The sequence below is a fragment of the Martes martes genome, assembly GCF_963455335.1.
Source record: "Martes martes genome assembly, chromosome: 13".
Lineage (NCBI taxonomy): Eukaryota > Metazoa > Chordata > Mammalia > Carnivora > Mustelidae > Martes > Martes martes.
Genome location: NC_137901.1, coordinates 26,852,461 through 26,875,655, shown reverse-complemented (window position 1 = coordinate 26,875,655; position 23,195 = coordinate 26,852,461). Strand labels below are relative to the sequence as shown.

The 23,195-nt window shown below is 36.7% G+C and overlaps 1 protein-coding gene across 5 annotated transcripts in view; it reads right to left on the bottom strand.

Moving 5' to 3' along the window:
* The window catches only part of PIAS2 (protein inhibitor of activated STAT 2), a 98,525-nt gene that overhangs the window by 4,436 nt on the left and 70,894 nt on the right, over nucleotides 1-23,195 (bottom strand). For 3 of the 5 annotated variants that reach the window (XM_080821007.1, XM_080821008.1, XM_080821009.1), the window contains 5 exons: nucleotides 17,354-17,514; nucleotides 15,835-15,968; nucleotides 14,020-14,191; nucleotides 7,259-7,398; nucleotides 2,463-2,500 (listed from right to left, as the gene is read on the bottom strand). In XM_080821007.1, coding sequence (XP_080677133.1) covers nucleotides 2,463-2,500; nucleotides 7,259-7,398; nucleotides 14,020-14,191; nucleotides 15,835-15,968; nucleotides 17,354-17,514 — 645 coding nt within the window. Of the gene's footprint in view, nucleotides 1-2,462; nucleotides 2,501-2,875; nucleotides 5,309-7,258; nucleotides 7,399-14,019; nucleotides 14,192-15,834; nucleotides 15,969-17,353; nucleotides 17,515-23,195 lie in introns of those variants that run through there. The other 2 variants (XM_080821011.1, XM_080821010.1) reach the window with 1 other exon arrangement.

Below are 23,195 nucleotides of genomic sequence, written 5' to 3'. Positions count from 1 at the left end.
AGAATTTGTTGAGCAAGTATATAGATACAAGTATAAAAATGTCGACAACAATAAAATTATTCAGTAGTAAATACTGGCCCCACAATTATGACTCAACTTAACCTCCGAAAGAATCTGCTCACTAAATGTATTTATACCAGGTTTAAATCACATCAAAAAGGCTAGCAAATACTTATTTCTAATGGTATTAAGCAAAAATGCCAGTGCAAAATTCCATAATTCTTTCAAAATTTACTATCAATCAGACTTTTCAGGAATAATGTTAAGAACAAGCAACTCAAGAGGTGAACTGAAGCCTCTGGACATGCATGAAATGATACCTGTGTAATCAGGATCATAGTGTTCATTCTGAAACAGAGACTACATGCTAGCTAACTACCACTATAGGATGTTCAGAACAAAGAAGTATCCCATATAGTCTCAAAATTTTGGAATAAATTGTAAAAGAGATCTAATCTTCCTTGTGAGATTTGATACCCGCTCTCTGAGAATTCATATTTCAAGTTTCCTTACCATCTTGATCGCTGACCCCCATATTCAAACCTGAGTTTAATACTCTAATATTGCCCAAGAGGAGTAGAGAGACAGGAGCTAACAGTTTATTTTATGTCATCACAGAACATTTTCTGTGAGAAAAAACAGCACTGACTTTAGTAAGTGAGGTCCAAAATATACATGAGAAGCCTTAAAATTTGGTCTTTAGATTAATGGTATCAAAGACGATCAATAAGGATATCCTATCAATATTATCAATTCTACAAATTTCTCAGCCTATCATTAGACATACGAAATCACCAAACAGGAATTTAAAACTGAAGCTGTTTCGACTACATGATCTTCCAAAAGATCTTAAAACAGCAACGACAGCCCCAGGCTTACACTGCCAGTCAGTGGAAGAGCAGCAACTAAAATTCAGGCTGCTTTACCGAAAAAAGTAGTTTAGTGGTTAGGATGGGTAACAGTCTCGGTTCATCAATAAAATGAAAGTCATGCACAAAGAGATCAAAGGGATATTGGTTAAGGGTTGGGGGGAAAAGGAACAGTTCTTAAAGAGCTTCTCAGAAGCTCTAAAGAGAGAATTGTAAGGCATTAAACTATTTTAAAATCAGATCAATTCTAATTTTCCATGAATATTGAGGGAACAACCTGGAAAAAAGCCCAGAAACTTGCATTTTTTTCTACTTCCTCTCAGGCTCTTTTTGACTGCCTGGTAATAAAAAGGTCCTCTCTTGCTTGTAAGACGAAGGCTAGACACCGCGTCCTGCTGTCAGTAGGCCCTGCGAATTCTTTTAACACTCAGGCTGCAGCCATTTCACCTCTAACTCTTTCTGTGTAACTGGCACGTATCTGCACAAAGATAACAGGGCTTATGGGGGCACCATGGAGGTAAAGAATAAATCTAAGGATTCTCAGGAAAACTGAAGGCAGCACCTCACCCTTCTACTGGCCTAACAAGTAAGTTAGCCGGAATGACGCTACATATGCCAAACAGCACTATGAAATCAAAACCCTCTGGGTTCCAAGATCATTTTTTTTAAAAGATGATTCTCATAAAAATCAGTAATATTTTAAGCCTGAAGAATCCATTTCCTAGAAAAACATATAGCTACGTTTGCTACAGAACCTACTGATGTAACAAAGTCAACTCAGGGTGGGAAGAGATTCCTCATTCTGTACATGTTACCCTGGGCCCAAACTTCCAGTGCTGTTTTTGTGATCAGATACAGAGTCCTGACACAGAAGGCCACTACGAGACTTAGCAACCTCTGAGGCCTACAAAGCGGTTGTCTGTGGGTCTTCCTCTGGCCCTCCCTACCCTCGGCAATTCTCTCCAAGTCTCTGTTTCCCTCCCCCACCCCCTTCTGTTTCTCCCATGCCTTTCCCTCCTCTGCTCTGCCTCCACTATAGGCCTGTCAGTCCAGGTGTGCTACAGGTCTTCATGTTGGGACTCTAGGATACTCGAGTTTCTTATCGCTGGCAGAGAAACAGGAATGGCTGGTTTATAGCAACTTCAGACTGGGGCATCCCCAACATCTGAATCTGACTGCCTCTAAACACAAGGAAGAATCAAGCTAATGATTCAAACCTGTTGAACCATCTTCCACTGTATTCTACATACAGAACGAGTGTTTCATAAATAATCTCTGTCAAGTTTTAACTTCCAGGGATCGTTGTTTCCCCTCATTTTAATCACTCAAGTGCTTGCAGGAAATGCCAACTGATTATTAAGCTAAATAAAATGTAATTAAAAATTCAGGTATTAAGTCAAAATATCAGAAATTTAAAAATAGCAACTTTATTCCTCCAAATAAAAATGTGAAATATTTATATAGTAATTCCTTTCCATCAAGTTGAGTAACTGAAAGTTGACTGTCCTGATTTTATGCAACTGGTCATTTTTAATTAGTATGACATAACCAACAATCAAATACAAATTAGTTGCTTAAACTCAGGGTACATACCTGGGGATCAACTGGAATAAGGGAAAGAAAATCCAAACCTAAAACAAAAATGCTTTGTTAATAGTTGTCTCATATTTTGGAGACAAGAATTATTTCCCAAAATCATTTTGTATTTATCACGAGTCATAAAACATTTGGGTAAGTGCTTACCATTCTGCCACAGAGAAGTTCAATACTACAATCAGTGATATTTAAAGTGCATAAAACCCCAAAATGAACATATTCCCTCACAAAACAGTTGGAAAGACCACCTCCCAGAGACTTAAAGGGACCAGTTCAGAAATTTCCAGAAAAGTATGACTAGTCAAAGCAAACTTTTTCCCCTTTCATCATTTAACAAAATGAGAAGGAATAAAAATGATGAGAGAATGATCTGGATTCGGACCATTAAAAAAAAACATACTTAGGCTCTTAGGATACTTCACATTTATTTTTTAGAAATACACCACATTAAGGTTCATCTAAAATATCACTTCTTAAACAGATGTCTCTTTCATGGATCGCTCTCTGTCACCCTGTCCCCACATCAAGAGTAGTACACAGTTCAACGCTCTGCACAAAGCAAGCATTTGGTTAACTGCTGCTCACTAACAAGTCAAATCTTAGTAGGGTTTACTGGGTTATTAGCTAATGCAGTTTTCTAAACCAAAGATCTGGATTCTCCAATAATGCTTTAAAAACAGGAGTGTGGAAAAGTTTGCCCAGTAATACAACTTTGAAGTATTAAAATTATAACAATAAATAATAATAAAATTTCAGTTTTGAAAAGTCTAGCAATAAACTTCAAAATCAGCCCCCCTAAACCTGACTAAATTTTAAAACATTAAAAAAAAATTACTAGGTATAGGTCAGTGAGACAGGCCAATTTCTGTTCAATTCTATGAACTTTTATATGCTGGCATTCAATGTCACCTCAAATATAAGAATCATACAGAATAAAAGTCTGATATTAGACTGTTACTCAAAATAGAGAATATTCGTGGAAATGATATTGAAAATATTTAATAACCAGTATGAATAATTTATACCTCTTTTAAAGTATATTTATTCCCTTATAATCTGTAAGGATATGATAAAAAGGCTTATCAAATGATACAAGCTATAGCACCAATCATTTGAAAGAAATCACTCAGTTTCTAAAGCATTTTAAAAACTGCTGATACGGTTTTTCACTCCATAGGCCTGTCACTAGCTTTATGATACAATGGAGCCTGAGCCAACAATGGACAAAGGGGAGCACAATGAACTTTTCCCAATGACTTCCCCATTATACTGATAATCAGTAGATGACATATCTCAGTAAGCTGAGAGTTTCTTTTCACATTAATGATATTATTCAGTAAATCTTCCACTTCTGAACAGCATTTCAAAATCTTTCTAGACTTTACAATACCTTCTGAATTTTATATACTCAACATTTCTATTACTGAGTAAGTCACAAAGATAGTTTATTGGCATGCCCTTTAATTGACTTAATTTTATTAATTTGGTTTTGCTTCGAATGGTGTAGCATTTTTCTCTTTATAACAGCACCTGCCTTTTCTAGCCTAATTAATTTTATATGTTCAATCACTTTTAATGTTTGTTGAATCACTCAGTCCATTTGAATAACTTAAACCTTTTTTATAAAGCTGAAGAAAAATCTTACTATCTTTTGACATGTTGTGCAATGAAGCCAAATCAGCTCAAAAATGCTCGTTTTCTAAACGTGTGACTATTTCCACTTCAAAACTGCAATTTAAATAAAAGACACAGACTTTATATAATTTTCAGACTGTCTGTGCAGTGCCAGCACTGGAGGTTGACCATCAAGGGGAAAAGATTCCTCAGATTTTCCTTATTTCAATTTCCAGCTCTTCGGAGGTACTGTCATTCTCTTTGATGATCATTTTACGTGTGGCAGTGGATAGATACTGATAAACGATTTAAGACATTTACTTTCTCTTTATCTTTTGACACCTTATCCAAGGATAACTGAATATGGTGACTTCTAGTATGCCATAATAAAACAACTAGAAACGTTTCTAAGATCAGTTGAAACTCCTGACTGTGTCCCATGACACAAGATGCTCTCCACATAAAATCCAATGTTTTAATGTAAATATATCTCACTGAACCCATTTTTTCTCAAACACTAACAGTGAAGTTCAATACAGTATTTCAGATGTTACTCCTTCTGACAAAAAACTCAAAACTATTCTCAAAGTCTTGCATCTTAAACATTTTAAGTATACTATTAAAACTCCTATATGAAATAGATGGAGTTTCATGAATATGGATTAAAATGGTACTGCCTTATTTCGTAGTTTAGTAAAATGCTGTTTTCTTATTTCACCATAATTTCAATTACAGCATGTTATACTGATATATTTTTATGCCCACCTAAGTATTTCATGGCTGAAAATGCTCAATTATTTTTAACTAAAAAGCAGGCAGTGTTAAAATTCTGATGGTACATTCTAAATGTTTTATTTTATTAACACTGGAAAAAAGTGTAGTTTTTTTTTAAGTGCTTCTTTATGTGAAACTGACTCTACATGTCTTATTAATAACACCACATTTTCCTTACTTGAGTCATGAACTTTAACAAAACATGATAGCTACATGATTAAATATGTAAATGTTCAGCACTTTCCAATTTTAATGATACAACTTTCGAGCACCATTCGCACCTGACAATATGGCACTAGCAATAATAAGGCAGTCATATTTTTTCTTGAAATAATCAAGCTGTTTTCCATTCCATAAATACAAATTATTTGTTTTATTTTGTATTCATTGTTGCACAGTATCAGGAGGTGTTCCAAGCTGCAGTTCATTATTAATATCATTTCTTCTTTGTTCTCCTGCAGATTCAGAAGATTCACGTTTATGATGTTTAAAAGGAATGTTAAGAAATGTATTAAAACTTTGTCATTGCTCCATTCTTGATGTTCTATTTAATATTTTATTATAAATTATGAAATTTATAAATATCAAAATTCTGCACAATAGGACTAATTACATAAAAATTATGCACTGAAATAAAACCAAAATAATTACTAACTACAAAAGAGCACATTGACAATAAAATCAAAGTAAAAACTAAACTATTTAGATGTAGTAATTGCTACATAATTCATAGATGATGATAAACTGGAAATTCTTCTAAAGTACAATAGATCCTATTCTGTTCAATTTATCAACTGGTAAGAAAGCATTTCGACACTTCAATAGCCAGGATCCCCATACTGGTTTATACTGGCCAAGTATCAGCCCTGCATCTTGGTGTTAGTTCCTTAATACCAGCTTGAAATGTATTTTACAAAATATACAGTTAACATAACTTATTGCTTCTTAAATCTGCACATTTTATCAAAAGTCTCACTTTATGCCCAAATTTTGAAATAATGTAAATTCTCTAAAATTAAAAATTCACCCAGACTCACATAATTTGAAAACTGACAGAGCAAGTGATTCATAAATTGTGGCTGTTCTATTCTTAAATGGCCAGGGTCGCTTTAGTAAACAAAAAGTTTTTTCAGCATTAATTTGTGTATCAAGATGTTTAGGAACACAAATTCTTCCAGAATGCTTATTTAAAACACATACTAAGACGATACGTCATGGACACTCTTCAACCTCATTTAAAACTAGACAAAGTTAAAGGAAAACAGGGCAGTTAGAAATTAAGTATCTCTGAGTTCCGTCTGTCTTATGGACCATGAAACCTCCCCTTTATCTTGGCATCAAGCATTGTATACAGCAAGTACTTTTTAATTGGTGCCGGCTTAACAATGTTTTAAAATACTAATTCCCCAAGTACATATGGAGTAAACATAATTAAGAAGGCTTTTTTGAAAATTTCTGATAGATATATTATTGGTCTATTCATCTTCATTAAATTTTACCCGAATTATCTGAATTTCAAGTGGCAAGATTACACTAGGCCAGATAACACAACTACCAATTGTTTCAACAACACAAATTTTGCCCAACAGAATATATACCATGCTTAAAATAAAGACCTCATTGAGAGGGTAAGAAAAATAAGCTGTAGGTCAAAATTAACTTCACAAATCTAGAAAAGAATATTAAGAATACGAGGAGGGAACTGTATTGCACCAAAAGGGCCCCTCAGAAAGAAGGGAAGTCATGAATACAAGAGGCACTGGTTTCAGCTGGCTCAAATTTGACTGACAAAAAAAGTGTCTACAAAAACAATGGCTATGGAGGGAAGAAAAGGGGGTGCAGGGTGGGAAGGGGAGGTCCACATTTTATAATATGGCCTTGGTTCTAAGGTACTTCAAGCAGCACTGAACTTTTCAAATGTTAATACACACATAAGAAATATTCTGAAATACTAACCAGTGCTCTAAGGAAACAGCTGGTAGACCCTACTTTTATAGAGGAAAAATAGCCCACAGGGTAAAGCTATGGGTGATGTTAACCCCATGGTACAGCAGTATGTTCTGAAGCTGACGAGCTACCAAGAAGATCGTGAGAAAATACTCTCCTCAAACTGTGAACCTTCTGTGAGAAAGAAAATATCTCTGAGTACGAATTCCTTAGGAGGGAGAGTAAAGTCCATCAAATTTTCCCCTATCCTACCATATTTCCTATCATCAGGAATTATAGAGAGCTCTGTAGTTAAAATGGTAGGACTTGAATGTGATGCATTAAAACAGATACTACCTTTAAAAGAAGCCTTCACATTTCCTTAGTATTTGTTTCAATTTTAACACTACATTTGCTCCACAGATTTAGAGTAAAAATAAATAAAACTTGGTAACAAAATACAAGAACTCTTCACATACCTGGCAAATCTGATGACATGCTTGATATTGGCGTGTGGTGGAATGGTACTGAGTAGTCTGTTAATGAAGGCGGAATAGCAGCAGGATCAACCGAAGTCACACTGGGCACCCTTACAGAAGATGGCTGATACATGAGAACCCTGTTTTAAATAGCATGGGAAATTACAAACAATCTGGCTGTTAGTTCACAGGAGACAAGGGCTGTACCCCTGGGCATTCTCAGCTGTAAGTGCACTAAGTTTCAACACACCGACATGGCAGCTGCTCACTACACAGTCCCTCCGCTCTACTCTCCTCTTTCCTAACAGTCTTCATTTTAACCTGAACATACGAGGGCTCTCAGCAGCAGCTGCGACATGAGAACAAGCTGGCACGAAAACGTAACGTACAGTGCTGGAGCAGGGCAGGAAATGGTCATCCACAAGTGGAAATACACTTCACACAGGCTCTTATTAAATACAGGTAACACAGATGTGGCTATTAGTAATTTTATCTATAAAGAAACTTAGAAATAAAACAGAGGACTCCTAAGATTTGATTTAAATCACTGCATCTTAAAAGTGAAGCTACTTACTATAGCTCAACCAGAAGCCCGTCCATTCTAACCCGAACTGTGTTAATTAGCAGCAATCTTATCTGAGAATTCACCTGAGCAAAAGATAGCCCATCCTAAAGCCAGCCAGCGTGATGACAATAGGCAGCAGTCAGAAATTAGAGTAAGATGATTTCTCAAGATTTAAAATATCCGGAAATAAAAATGTTAAGTTACTATGACACCTGTCTACCCTAAAAGGTAGACTTTGAAATTAACTTATCATGCTAAGAGTACAAATTAAACACACTTAAAAAATACACTATAACTAGTTTTATTTATATATACATATATATACACACTATATATATGTATGTATATAGATGTATAGATATATATATAATTACAGCTTTATCATTTCAAGCAGTGTAATTAATTAATTTTTTTAAATGTCAGGAATAAAGAGAGATGACTGCATTCTATCTATTTAACCTTCATTTTCTCTTAGTTGCCCAAGCTCAACAATTAGAACCTCACCAGAAAAACATCTTGAAAGTACACAAGAAACTAAGCAACGTTAGGGACTCTATGGCTGGTGGTGGCGGCCATCTTCTCTGTCTACCATCTTAATGAGGCTGCAGTGGTAGCAGTTGTTCCCTGAGCTTCATGATGCCACCCAAGGACAAGAAAAAAAACAGGTGCAGGAAAGTCAGGAAAGAAAGATAAAGACCCAGTGAACAAATCTGCGGCCAAAACCAAAAAGATAGTCCAAAGGCAGAGTTTGGGACCTAAGATCAATAACCTGGTCTCGTTTGACAAGGACCCCATATGACAAACTCTATAAGGAAGTTCCCAGCCATACACTAGTAAGTTCAGCTGCTGTCTCTGAGAAAGAAAGCAAAGATTCACAATTCCCTGGCCAGGGCAGCCCCCTTCAGGAGGAATTCCTTAGTAAAGGACTCATTAAGCTGTTTCCAAACATGGTGGCATTCAAAGTGATTTATGCCAGGAATACCAAGGTTGGAGCGTCCCTACTAATAGTAAAGATGCATAACACGTCCCACCAACTGTACATTTTGAAAAATAAAGTTTATTAAATTAAAAAAAAGGAGAGGAGACAGGGACACAGGGACATTAATAATAGCATCCCAAGGCATTGCCAGTGAACTACTGTAAGCTTAACAAGAGAGCCATAGAATTATGGAGTTGGAAGGGATCATTACAAAAACAAAGAAAGTAAAACCAACAAAAACTTAGCACCATGGTCACAGAACTAGACTGAGATGACCACTAGGACCTCTAGATGCCTTTTCATTTGGTCGCAACACTTCTTGTTACTGCTCTGATCATTATGTACTAGCGATAAGAAATGATGACATAGTCCCATGACGCTTTTCATACTTTAAACAACTGACAAAACTATTTCATGACTTCAATCTAAATCTCAAACCGCTAAAATAATCACAACCTGTTTAGACACTGGAGTCATTCTAAAACTCGTCTGCATGATGACATGAGGATCCTGTCTAACTCCTATTCTGTACTCTTTGTCGAAAATACAGAAGGCACTAGAAATGCGGAAAATGAAGTCATCTTGAGAGTATATATATAGCTGTGTTGGCAACTATGTTATTCTCCGAATAGTGAATAAATAACATAGGTCGGAGTTCAGAAGTCTTAAAAATGGACTCATAGGAAACATAACATGCTTGAGACAATTAACAGAAGTCTAGTATTTCAAACACATTTGCCAGAGATCGATGAAGATGGAAGTCATCACCCAAAGAACAACCTGCCTGGATTAGAATCAGAAGGCTTCTTGGCCTCCAATGTTACCTGGAGACCTAAAACCACAACCAGGAGGTAATACTAGAAAAGGCAGATTCTGTGGAGGGGGAAAGAACAAACTGGGGATGAAATCAAATAAGTTATGCTGTATTAAAGCACATCTTAGAGGTTTGAAAACAGTGGTCCTCTACATTGTAATCACCAGAAGTATTTTCAAATTACACGTGATCCTACCTCCCGCATAGGAATGCGTATCTGTAATTGGGGTGGGAGGACAAGGCCTAAGAAGGAGAGAAACTGGTATGCTCCTGCTGAGGAGGGGGTTACATAAGTGGCTCTGATTAATCCGGCTGTCTCATAGCTTTAATATCTTAATCATATTTTTTTATATGTAAGAGACAAGCTTTTGAAGATACACACATACACCTACCATACACACATGCCTACCTTCCTCCTGCTCTTTCTCTTCCTTTGATATCTCACACTGAGAAGTTTCTTTTATCTTGATCCTGAATTCATCTCTGAATGTGAATCAGATTTATAGGTGACACCAACAAAACTCACTTTCCTTCCCGGCTCCATTACTTACACCCGTAGCATCAAGTCAGTGTCCCAAGACACAGTCTATCACCATAGTAACATCTAATTATCACACAGGTTCTGTTCTTATAACATGAAACTTAAATAAGTAACTACTCTTTGTTTCTCCAATACAAAATGTTGATGGTCAGAAAATGTGAAAATGTCAAAATCCAATGAAGGTACAAATTATTAGATCAACATCTAAAATCTTAGCAAATATCTGAAAAACTATTTTGTGTAGATCAGTTTCTTTTGCCTGAACTTTGCAACCATGAACACAAATTCCATTTTTACAGAATGGATAAATTAGTCATTTGTGACCATTATCAAATTATGCATTGGTAGCAGATTTTGGTTTTAATCAGAATATTCACAAGGACTACATTCAAAAAGGTAAATGATTCTAACGTCTATCCAAAAAAACAGATGTATTTATAAATATGGAATAACAAGGAGAAATGTAAATGGCTATATCTAATGGAACTGTGGGTATAAAAATGTGATACTATAAAGTGACAGAAAAAATTTAAAGTTTTAACTTGTTACTGCCTTCTCACAGGATTAGCAAATTCACAGGCATAGGTATACATTATGCACGTGTACATATATATTTTAAATTTTTGTAGCTTTATCCCTAACATCCCAACACAAAGGTAAACTGCTGGAACACTGCCGGAGAGCAAATATTAGTATTCTAGACAACGTACTAGATCACTGTCATCATAGTTGGCCCAGGCTTAGATGTCTGAAAATGAGTTAACAGTTCAGTAACTTGAATTTTTATCCATAAACCTGAAATTCCCTGTGTGTTCCCACTTTATCATACAAACATAAAAAAGATTCAATTTTGTTACCTATTTCTAATGAGTCTTAATCCACACAAATAAGTATCTCTATATTTGTCTATGCCTATCTTCAGAATACCTTATTAGTGACAAAGTAATCATTCAATGATTCAGGGAATGGGTGGACATAGTATTTAAAATTATCTTATAATGTAGAAAAATATTAGAGGTTTTTCTAAAAGTCTTAGATTAATGTGCCAGTCTCTTCTGATAGCTACTATATGACCACATTTAAGGACTAGAGTATGTATTCAAGGAGGGAAGCTAGAAGGATTACCATCAAAATGTTAACAGAAGCTATGTCTAGGTGGAATGCATTCTACCTCTTGATTATAAAACAACTGTGAAATTGTTTTTAAAAACAATTTCTAAGGGTGCCTGGGTGGCTCAGTGGGTTGAGCGTCTGATTTGTGGCTTTGGCTCAGGTCATGATCTTAGGGTTGTGGGATCAAGCCCCGTGTCAGGGTCTGTGCTCAGGCAAAGAGTTTGCTTGGGATTCTCTCTCCCTTTCCCTTGGCCCCTTCCCCAGCTTGTGTGCACCCTCTCCCACTAAAATAAATAAATCAATCTTAAAAAAACAAAAACCAATTTTTACTAAAACAATACCTCTTTAAAAATAACTGCTCTCTTGGGATGCCTGGGTGGCTCAGTCAGTTAAGCCGCTGCCTTGGCTGGGGTCATGATCCCAGGGTCCTGGGATCGAGTCCCATGTCAGGCTCCTTGCTCAGCAGGGAGCCTGCTTCTCTCTCCGCCTCTGCCTGCCACTCTGCCTGCTTGTGCGCTCGCGCGCGCGCTCTCTCTCTCTCTCTCTGACAAATAAATAAATAAATAAATAAAATCTTTAAAAAAAAAAAAAAAAGTGCTCTCTGGAATGTAACTGAAAGCAAGTTTTTCTGGTTTCTCATTCTCTATTCTTTCTCATTTGCTTACTATCATTGACCAAGAAGTCCCACAATAAACTTACACAGCAGAAGAAAACCATGAAAATTCTAGATGCTGAGCCACAAGACAATATGAAAAGGATGACCAAGAACAAAACCAGAAAAGCATTAAGAGTTGGAAGGGAATACAGAGATAATATATCCATAGCATGAGTCTCCATGACACCCACTGGGACAGGTGGCATCCACTCTACCTCAATAAAGAAAATGTGATTTTAGCACCAAACATCAACTTTCCTAGTGTTCAGCTCCAACTGAAAGTCCTTCCATGTATCTTCCCTCCACTGGACTTAGATCTCCCAAATGTTGTAACACAGAATAAACTTAAATCCACTTAGTCAATGATTCCCTTTTAAGAACTACAAGACATTCACATATTCACATCTTCTCTTGTCCTGGCTTAACAGCGTCAGTCCTTAGACCCATCCATCCATCCATCCTGCTACAGGATGCACTATTTACCACCCTGTTCCCATCTGCTCATGATCAACACTGACTAGAGTGATATGAAGTAAAAATCATCTAGCCTTAAACAGAATAAAACTAGTGTGGGTATATATCCTGGACACTATGCCTCTTTCATCAATGCAGCCTAAAAATAAATCAGCTTCAGTGGTAAACCCTTCAAACCTTAAGTAAATTCTGATATTTCAAAGACTTTTTCTCAGGAATGGCTATTAATGAACTAAATACCTTTCCAGAATCCATTAAGATGACTACATAGTTATCCTTATTACACGATCCATTTTATCAATGTATTTTTTAACAATAAAGCATTTCTGGATGAACCCTACACTTTGTAGTAGTGGACACCATTTTAATATATAATTAAATGATTTTCTAAGACTGAATTCAGAATTTTCATTGGCCTTTCAAATGTGAACCAGCTTCATTCTGCATCGTTGTTAATGTGTAAATCTCATTTGGGTATTAGGAATTAAGTTGACTTCATGGAATGAGCTGGGTAGCTATAACTTCTAGTCCTTTTAGGCCAAAATACACCGAGAGTATAATTCCACTTATATAAAATGTCTGGAACAGACAAATTCATAGAGATGGTAAGAAGACAAACAGTTGCCTAGATTTGGGGTTTGAATGGGGATTAACTGCAAGTGAACATGAGATGTTTACTACATGTTGGAAATATTCTACAGCTGAATTGTGATGATGACTGGGCAACTCTCTGAATTCACTAAAATCAATAAACTGGGCAACTTAATAGTTAAGAGGGGAAAATTTTATGGCATATAAATTACACCCCAGAAAAAATAAGTGCACTGAGAGGCCCAAAGGACAAGACTGGCACACCCAAATCTAATACAGTATGTTCATGGAAGGTAAGGAAAACTCTCTGCTACTATCTTGCAGGTTCCAAAATTTCTAAGAAGCACCAGTTGACAGATACTTAAAGCTATCACTTTAATACATAAGACAGCAACAGCTTCTGCCATATGAGTCATAAAACATGACATGCTAGAATGCATTTACTTGCCCACAGTTTGCCCTGGAGAGGATGAAATAGGAAAGCAACCAGTTTTTACTAAGAGACTACCACATGCCTGACACTGAGCTTAAGCTCTCTCACTATCCTACTGAAACCGGACAATCATCTTCTGAGGTAGTTATTATTTAACCCCATTTTACAAAGCAGAAAAAGGAGGCTCACATAGGTATATTAGTCAAGATCCCGGTACTAGTAAGCAATGGTATCAAAATTGGAACCCACACTTGTCAGATTCCCAATGCCACACTCCATTTTTATGCCAGGCTTACTCATGTTGGCCTGTGATGCCAAATATAGGTTCCAGAAAAATGACAAAAAAGGATCAAATAGAAAATAAATACTTAGATATGAGGAGACTTCAACTCTTACTTCCCAAAGATGTTAATAATTTCTTCATCAAAATTTTCTCTCCTTTAAACAAGATGCTTTCTTGAAAATATTTCAACTGAACAAAGGCAAATGAAAATAGCCTTCTATGGTTATGCAACTCTCAGAGACATTTACAAGCCTGTACCGAGAACAGTTAGTTCCAAGTGTAATAAACAATAGTGAACTATAAATTAACAAACCCTTTGGTTGGGCTGCTTTGTGATTCTGACATAAAGATGCATTTCCTTTTGGCAGGAGGGTCTTCCTCTTCATCAGAAGAGCTTTCTATTGTTAGGTCAATAACATCCACTTTCTTCTTGCTTGTCTCATTGGCTACAGTCACTGAACAAGGCTTGGTGAGGACACTTGAACCTGATGTGGGGAAGAGAAGTAAAAGAAAAAAAATCAAAGGTGGGACACAAATAAACTCTAATCTTAAGTCTTAACTGTGCAGCAAGTCCAGGAGAATATACAACCAATAAAGACACACACTCCGCCCCAATGGATAGAGACGAACTCCTTAACTCCAGACCTTTGTCTATAAAGTGACTGCTTAACCTGGGGACAAAAAGTAAGCTCTATGCATTGCCAGAGCATCAAAGCCTCTTTCAGACAGCATGCTCGTATGTCCCCAGGACTGCCAGAGGACGCGCTCAGATACTGCTGCTCACACTGCCTGCCTCCCCAGGTAAGCAGTCATTTTATAGGCAGCCTAGGGTTAGGGGTCCAATCTCAGCCACAGGCAAGAGTAAGTGGCTTCACACGCTGTGTATTCTCACAGATGTGCGGCACTGCTAAGTCAGAATCAGATACTTTCACGCTAGCAAAGCAACAGTACTCATGTCAGGATAATGTACAGGCCCCTCACCATAAGCCAGAACCTGATAAAAATTTAAACCTTCATGAGCTGAAAAAACTCCAAACTTCTCTTTTAAATTATTCAGACTTTAAAGCTTTTCTTATCAACTATCTATTAATCACTTAGGTCCTCCTTTCTGCCCTCATATACTATATGTTAACACACCAGTTCACAGAAATTACGTTATGCCCTGTAATCTCTTTAACAGAAAACTAATGCTGGCTGATAATGGAAAAGCAGCAACTAATCAACTATATCACTGTTCTTCTCAAAGATGAGGGAAACCTTGATCGTAATTCTACCTATAGGTTCAGTAACAATCACAGGAGAATGAATTTTTTTAAAGTAGGTTCCACACCCAATGTGGGGTTTGAACTTAGGACCTTCAGATCAAGAGTTTCATTCATACTGAATGAGCCAGCCAGGTGCCCCAGGAGAACGATTAATATTAACATGAATCTTTCACTTTTTACTCTTGAGTACCCATTATTCATTACACTGGCAGAGTGTCAAACATAATCAGCACAAAGCATAAATGTAGTGAGTGGACTATATCAGATAAAAAGAAAACTTTAAGTTCACCTACACGTTTCAATTACGGTACTGCCCTAAGTTTTTCCACTCAGTGCAGCTGGGTAGAGGGAGCTGAGTATACATCCTAGGTAACCAAGGCAATGGTCAAATTCCTTCCCATAAAGAAATGGAAACAATCTGTTCACATTTTAAGCAACTGACCTGTGAGCACCTGCCCCCACCCTCCACTGATAGATTCGGCCTCTCTAAGCACACCTCCACTGGAAGTTCCCCCAAAAGGTACTCTACAAAGAGTCCTGAAAAATGGTCCATAAAAATGCCATTTATAACTTCCCATTTTGTAACAAACACCATATATTAAAATAACTTCAGATGATTGTTTCATTTACTTTACATATAAAAATATATTATGAAAAAGCTAATTAGAAGATGGTATAAACTTTAGCACATTTCTGAAGGAAAGAGTAAAAATCATTCGGGGGAATTTACATATGTAACAGATGATCAAAAGATAAAATTCGCAAACTGAGCTCCAAATGTAGTTCTAGCGGCCAAGGTTAACAATAAAAACAACACTGTAGGAGTCTCATTGCTTTGCTCTCTGTAGCCATTCTGCACATACTTTCTATTTTTGTACATGGCTGGCTGGACACCTTCATAGCTTCTTTCTTCGGTCTCATTGGACACCAAGTGCCATCCTCTTGGAATTTGATCTCATCCACATCAGAACAGTCATTGAGAATTTCCATAAAAAGCCTATGAACCAATTAAGAAGTGCATAAATGTAATCAATGGCTTTGTTCAACAGTGAACTAACAAAGTAATACATATACTGCCTTGGAAATGAAAATAATGCTATCTTTTTTGTTTGGTGTTTCAATACTTCACATTTTACAACCACTACAACATCTCCTCCTCCTAGGTTTTTGATCTTTAATGAGCAACATAAGTGACTTACTGAGTATCATCTAAGAAATCAGTGACTAAACAGAAAGACACCTGGAGCCTCCTAACTGGGATTGGCCAGTAAGAACAATTTCCAACACAACATATAAAACAAACATAAGGAAATATAAAGGTTATTATACAAAAAATAATTTATAAGCTTATTTTCAAGAAAAAAGGATCATCAGGTAGGGAAAAGGAGGATTAGGGACATGAAAAAGTCTCAATAAATTTAAAATAACTCTGCATACAAATTATGTTCTATGCCCATAGTGAAATTTGAAATCATCTTCAGAAAAATATGTGGAAAATGCCAATATTTGGAAACTAAACAAAACAACCAATGAGACAAAAAAAACCCATAAAAACATAAATTAGAAAGTATTTAGAACTGAACAAAAAGAAAAATATAATAAAATTTGTGGAATATAGCTAAATCAGTACTTGGAAGAAAATTTATAGCACTAATCTTCCTATATTAGAAAAGGACTCAAATCAATGACCTCAGCTTCTACCTAATGAAACCAGAAAAAGAATTAAAATTAAACATGAAAAGGGAAATAACAAAGAAAAGAAACAAATGAAAGAGAAAAAAAACAAAAAATCAATGAAAACAAAAAGCTGGGGCTTTAAGATCAATAAAATCGGCAAACTTCTAAACACACTAAGGCTCAAAAAGAAATAGATAACCTGAGGAAACCCATATATATTTAAGAAAATGAATTTGTAGTTAAAAACTTTACCACAAAGAAAAGCCCAGTCCCAAACATCTTCACTAGGGAATTCCACCAAATATTTGTGAAGACATGATACCACCACTTCCCAACTCATTTGCATGAGGAGCGTCTGAGTCTTGGTTTTGGCTTAGGTCAGGATCTCATGGGTCGTGGGATTGGGCCCATGCAGGGCTCCATGCTCAGCACGGAGTGTGCTTGAGAGATCCTCTCTCTCCTCTCCCTCTGCCTTTCTCCCCACAACCCATGCTCATGCTGTCTAAAATACACAAGTAAATAAAATCTTAAAAATAAAACAAAGTCACTACAAGAAAACAGACCAATGCCCCTCTGAGTTTAACAAACCTAACAGTACAGAAACCCAACAATAAATACGAAGGGTAACACAATGCTGGACTAAAATGTATATGAGGCTGTACTGACTGTTTACATAAGATAACACTTAGGCTGGGATATACTTACCCATCTAAAATTAGACTTTCGTAGGCAGCTTTTTTATCACACACGGGACAGATCCAGGTGGGCTTCTTCTCATTCATTTGCAGATAAAGGGCAGCGTCAAAACACTGCAGATGTGTACAAGTCACTGCGCGGCACGGGATTGTCAACCTCATTTTCCCTAACTATAGGACAGGGAAGACAACAGGGGAAACTTTTGAAAAAGGAGAATAAAGCCTCAAAGGCAAGAATCACTCATAAAAGTCTGAAAAGATCTTATGAGAAAATCAAAATGAAAAAATTCAAACCAGAATTTATCTCTATCAAGATTGCTACATATTTCACTTGTATTCACTGGCTGCCCTATGATTTTTAAAAGCCCATTTCACATTTTAAAAATAATCAACATGCCAATTCACAGGAAGAAAAACGTGTCTCTTTCTTACCTGTTCCCCTATTTAGAGGGAACTACTGTTGCCCATCTCTTGCTTGTACTTGCACTGAGTCTACGCATAACCAAGTACGTATTTTAAAAATTTTCCCAGAAATGGTGGCATGCAATCCACACAATTCTGTACCAACTGTCATATAATATAATATATATCAGAACACGAAAAGCTACCATGATATGAAGGTATCATAACTGATAATGAAGCGTATGATATGAAGGCTCATTATTTATTTAACTAGTACCCTGCCCTAGCGACAGACGTTTAAATTGTTTCCAATCTTTTATGGCTACAAATAATGCTGCAGTAAACATCTACAGGACGGACTCCTAGAAGTGATATTTTGCGGTCAAAGGGAAAGTGCATTTATGATTTCTGTCACACTGACAAAACGTCTCCCACAGAAGTTGCCTACCTACCGATGTATGCACATATGTGTATCAGTGCACTTGGTTCCCCTCAACCTTGCACACACAGTGCTGTAACTCTGATCTCTGCCAACCTGATAGGTGAAAAAAACCCATTATAGTTGTGAACTACACTTCCCTTATTTTAAGTTGAGCTTCTTTTTTTACTTCTAAGAGCCATTTGTGCTTCTAAGAACTGTCTATTCATAACCTTTTCTCATTTTCCATTTAGTCTTTGGTATCTATCTACAGCAGCTCTATATTAAGTCAGCCTCATATATATGATGATGGGAACTGCAAATATATTTTTCACTTATGAGAATTTTTTACTTATGTATAATCACATGTGCTGATATTCCGATATATTTTTATATAACTACAGTGCTCTGTTCAGTTCTTATTCTAGCTGGTAGAGGTATGCCAACATCAGGACACACACCCAGATTTGATGGAGTCTGTCGGTATAGCCTTTCAACAGCCCTCCCTATGTACTTCCTTACGGAAAATCTCTCAGCTTACAACCAGCTCTGTGTTATTCGGATAGAAAATCTGTTTCTCCCACTAGACTCTAAGCTCCACAAGGACAAGACCCATGTCGCTGCTCACCACTATAATCCAAGTGTCACAGCACAGCACCTAAAATGCAGCATGTGCTCAGAATTTGTTGATCAGATAACAGAACAAAGACAGACAGACTAGAAAAATGGGAAAGAAAGGAAGGGAAGCAGGAAGGACTTCTTTATGGGCACTATAACGTCTAGAAAAATTCACAGCAAAATTACACTGTTAACTTTGCCTGAGGGGTAGGAGTCTTAGAATGCTCCTGTTTGCCACCCCCCTCTATGGTTTATCTATAATTTCTTTCTTCTAAAATGAACACTTGTTTATTTCATAATTAAAAAAATTAATTTAGCCAAGTTGTCACCATAGCAATAACTATTGTTTGTATAGTTCTACTTACATAGAAGGCACGATGTTGATGACTTTATATTATAAAGTGACACTTTATATTTAAACCTAACAACTGCACTGTATGACTGATCTAGAGACATTATTGTCTCACCCACTCCCACCCTGAGAACACCAAGGCACAACAAAGCTAAGTAATGACTACCATTACAAAGTTAGAAAGCGGCAGCGCCAATATCTGAAGCGAGCAGCTCTGGCTCCAGTGTCCATACTCTTATCACTGTGCTATACTGACTCCATCTGAGTGTTTAACTAGAATTCTAAAAGGGATCTTGGAAGTTACAGTGATTCGTGCAAGTATATAGCACAACAGAACTCATTATTTAAGAAAGAAAAAAGAATAGAACCTAAGGCATTTCATTTTCTTACAATATTTGCTTCCAAATTTTCCCTTCCTTTAATAACAAATTTTCTCCTAAGCCATGTGGAATCTTACTGGGCGCTAAGGATTTTTACATACATTTCACAGAATTCTCCTAACAGCCCTAGGACTGCAGAAAGACTAGTATCTGTATTTCTGCTTTTGAAATAAAGATGCTGAGATGACGTGAGGCCACAAACACCACACTCACTGAGACCCAGCTGGTGGAGCTCTAACGCAAACACAAATGTTTACTTCCATGGGACTCCTCTTAGTTTTACAACATCACACATGGTGCTGGTTCTTGGTTCCAATTATCCACCTTTTCCTATTTTGCTAAGAGTTTTTGTTCTATTAGGAATGGATGCTGACTGAATGCTTATTCAGAACCCTAATGTGATGATCACAGGGATTTCCTGACCCCCCTTCCATTATTAATATAAATAGTTTTCACAGATTTTCTAAAATCAAACCATACTTGCATTCCGAAGAGGTATCCTTTTATTATCATGTATTATTCTTGTAAAATACCGGATTCTTTTTAAAGTAATGGATTCTACTGGCTAGTGTTTTGCTTAGAAATTTTTCATCGTTGCTTTTTATTTGGAAACAACCTCAATAATCATTAAAAAAGGTTGAACAAGTTAATTTACACCACACCCAATCAACAAAATGCCTGTATGATTAAAATAAGACATATCTACAGATATTAATAGTTAAAATATACTGTTGATTTTAAAACAGTAAACCACAGAATAGTATATGTAGCACAATACAATTTTTTCCAATAAACATACACAACTATGAACATAAAGTTCAGTCTAGAAAGATTTATTTCATACTACTAGTAGCATTACTTTTGAGTAAGAGATCTTATCAATCTCAAGTTTTAATGTCTGTTCTATTTGAATAATTTTATAATAAAGTAGGTACTATTTGTCAATTTCCATAATTTGTTTCCTTTAAATAATGCTCTAACTCAGCCTACTATGATTTTTTGGAGGGGGTGGGGGCTCCTAGTTCTCACACTTTTGGCTTCAGAATCCCTTCACACTCTTAAACATTGAGAATCTCAAGGAGTTTTTATATATATAGATTATATTTACCAATATTTATTGTAGTAGCAATTAAAGCAGACCTTTTTTTTTTTTAAAGATTTTATTTATTTATTTGGCAGAGATCACAAGTAGGCAGAGAGGCAGGCAGAGAGAGAGAGAGAGAGAGAGAGAGAGAGAGAGGAGGAAGCAGGCTCCCTGCAGAGCAGAGAGCCCGATGCGGGACTCGATCCCAGGACCCTGAGATCATGACCTGAGCTGAAGGCAGAGGCTTAACCCACTGAGCCACCCAGGCACCCTAAAGCAGACATTTTTAAAACACAAGAATACACAAATACACACTACATCAACCCTTGGAGCACTGACATTACCAACAGTCAGGTAATCCCTATTAAACACCACTGCCTACTCATGAGAGAATAACAGAAAAGAGACAAACTGCATCATAGTATTATTTTAAAAACTGTTCTGACTTTGTGAGCCTCTTCCAAGAGTCTCAGGGGCCCCCAAGTATCCCTGAGCCATGCTTTGGAAACTTGCTTTTTTTGTTCTTCTTCTTAGGTACCACCTTCATCTCTCCTGTCACTGCCTTAGAATTTCCACGATACAGAGAACTGAAAACATTCACAACTATAGAAGCTGCTGATCCTAAATTTAATCCTAGTGGCTCACAAAAGTTAATGAGCATTTCTCAAGTTAAAAAAGCACTTATTACCAACTGGCCAAATCTGATTAATTTCCTAATACTGATCATGGCGTGTCAACAAAAGCAGCTTTGTATGCATTAAATTCTATTTAGTCAGATGATTGATGGATGGATGGACGGATGGATGGAAGGAAGGAATGGTTCCTAAACAATGCAATACTTTTTTTGATTAGTAAAATGTTTTTTAAGCTTTTACTTAAATTCCAGTTAACATACAGTATAAGTTTCAGATGTTATAATATAGTGTTATGATGTTATGATATAGTGATTCAACACTTCCATACATTACTTGGTACTCATCACAAGTGTGATGTACCCTTAATTAAGTACCCTTAATTCCCCATCACCCATCCTCTCACCCCCTTCCCCTCTGGTGACCATCGGTTTGTTCTCTGTAGTTAAGAGTCTGTTTCTTGGTTTGCCTCTCTTTTTTGTTCCTTTGCTCATTTGTTTTGTTTGTTTGTTTGTTTTAATTTTTATTTTTTAAAGATTTTATTTATTTATTTGACAGACAGAGATCACAAGTAGGCAGAGAGGCAGGCAGAGAGAGAGAGGAGGAAACAGGCTCCCCACTGAGCAGAGAGCCTGATGTGGAGCTCGATCCCAGGACCCTGGGATCATGACATGAGCCGAAGGCAAAGGCTTTAACCCACTGAGCCATGCAGGTGCCCCATTTGTTTTGTTTCTTAAATTCCATGTATGAATTATATCATATATCGTATCTGTCTTTCTCTGACTCTGATTTTGCTTAGCATAATACTCTCATGCTCTACCCATGTCATTACATATGGCAGGATTCCATCTTTTTTTATGGCTGAGTAATATATCACATTCATCAGTCGATGGACCCTTAGGCTGCTTCCATAATTTGGCTATTGTGGATCATGTTGCTATGAACATCAGAGTGCAATGTCATGCACAGAGTACCTAAACTGATTTTCACTTAACTGTAGCCTAAATGCATCTACGTAAATTAAGAATGTATATAGTAAAAATGACCCAAATCAGTGGATCCAAACTATATATGAGTCAGAATCTTAAAAGATAAAATCAAACCTAGCCCCCTTCTCTATCCCCCAGCCACCCAGCCCACCTCTGCAGGAAAGACAGAAAATCACTAGCTGATATCACTAAAATTGATAAATTTTAAAAACTGTAAAATTCAGACACTGTTCAGAAATACAATTATACACACTTAGATCCCTCCCTCAAACAACAGTAAAATTGCCTTCTATAAGTCCCAAGGACAGAGGTTTTGGACTGCACTCCTCACTCCCCAGACTCAAGTCTGAATCATTTTACATACTGTGAAACGGGACAAACACTTCTTCCAGTACCTGACAGCTATCATTTTCTGATAGCTTCCTTATCCCAGGGTTCACGTCTCATCCTTCCAAACGCTTACGATCCACTCTGCGCTTCTGTATTTCCTAGCACCACTCGGGATCCGCTGCTACTTCCGCAGCCAATAGGCTGCACTCCTTTCTGCTCTTTTCAGCTAATACTGGTATTATCTCCTCCTCTCATCATCTAACTTCTGTCATCCATCTGTTAAATCTGATCAAAACATCTGTTTGGTGTTCTAATTAACATCTATCATATACTATAGTTAGCTTCAACTTTGTGTTAACACTACTAAAGCCTGGAAAGTACCACTTACTCTTTTCTTAAAAAGTGCTGAAAAAATCAGGTAGTGTGATTTTTTTCAAACCTCAAAAGACAGTCTGCAAAACAGACGTAGTGAAAAGGAACTGTTCCCTATTCTTATATAGAAGGAATCCTAACCGCTCTGATATACCACTTCCACTATTTTGAAAATCTGAGAATCTGTTAGTATGTCAGTCTCTTGTGTTTTGTTTGGGTTGTTCTCATACAGAATAGCACAGTGTTTTTAAAAAACAAAAACAAAAAAATGGAAA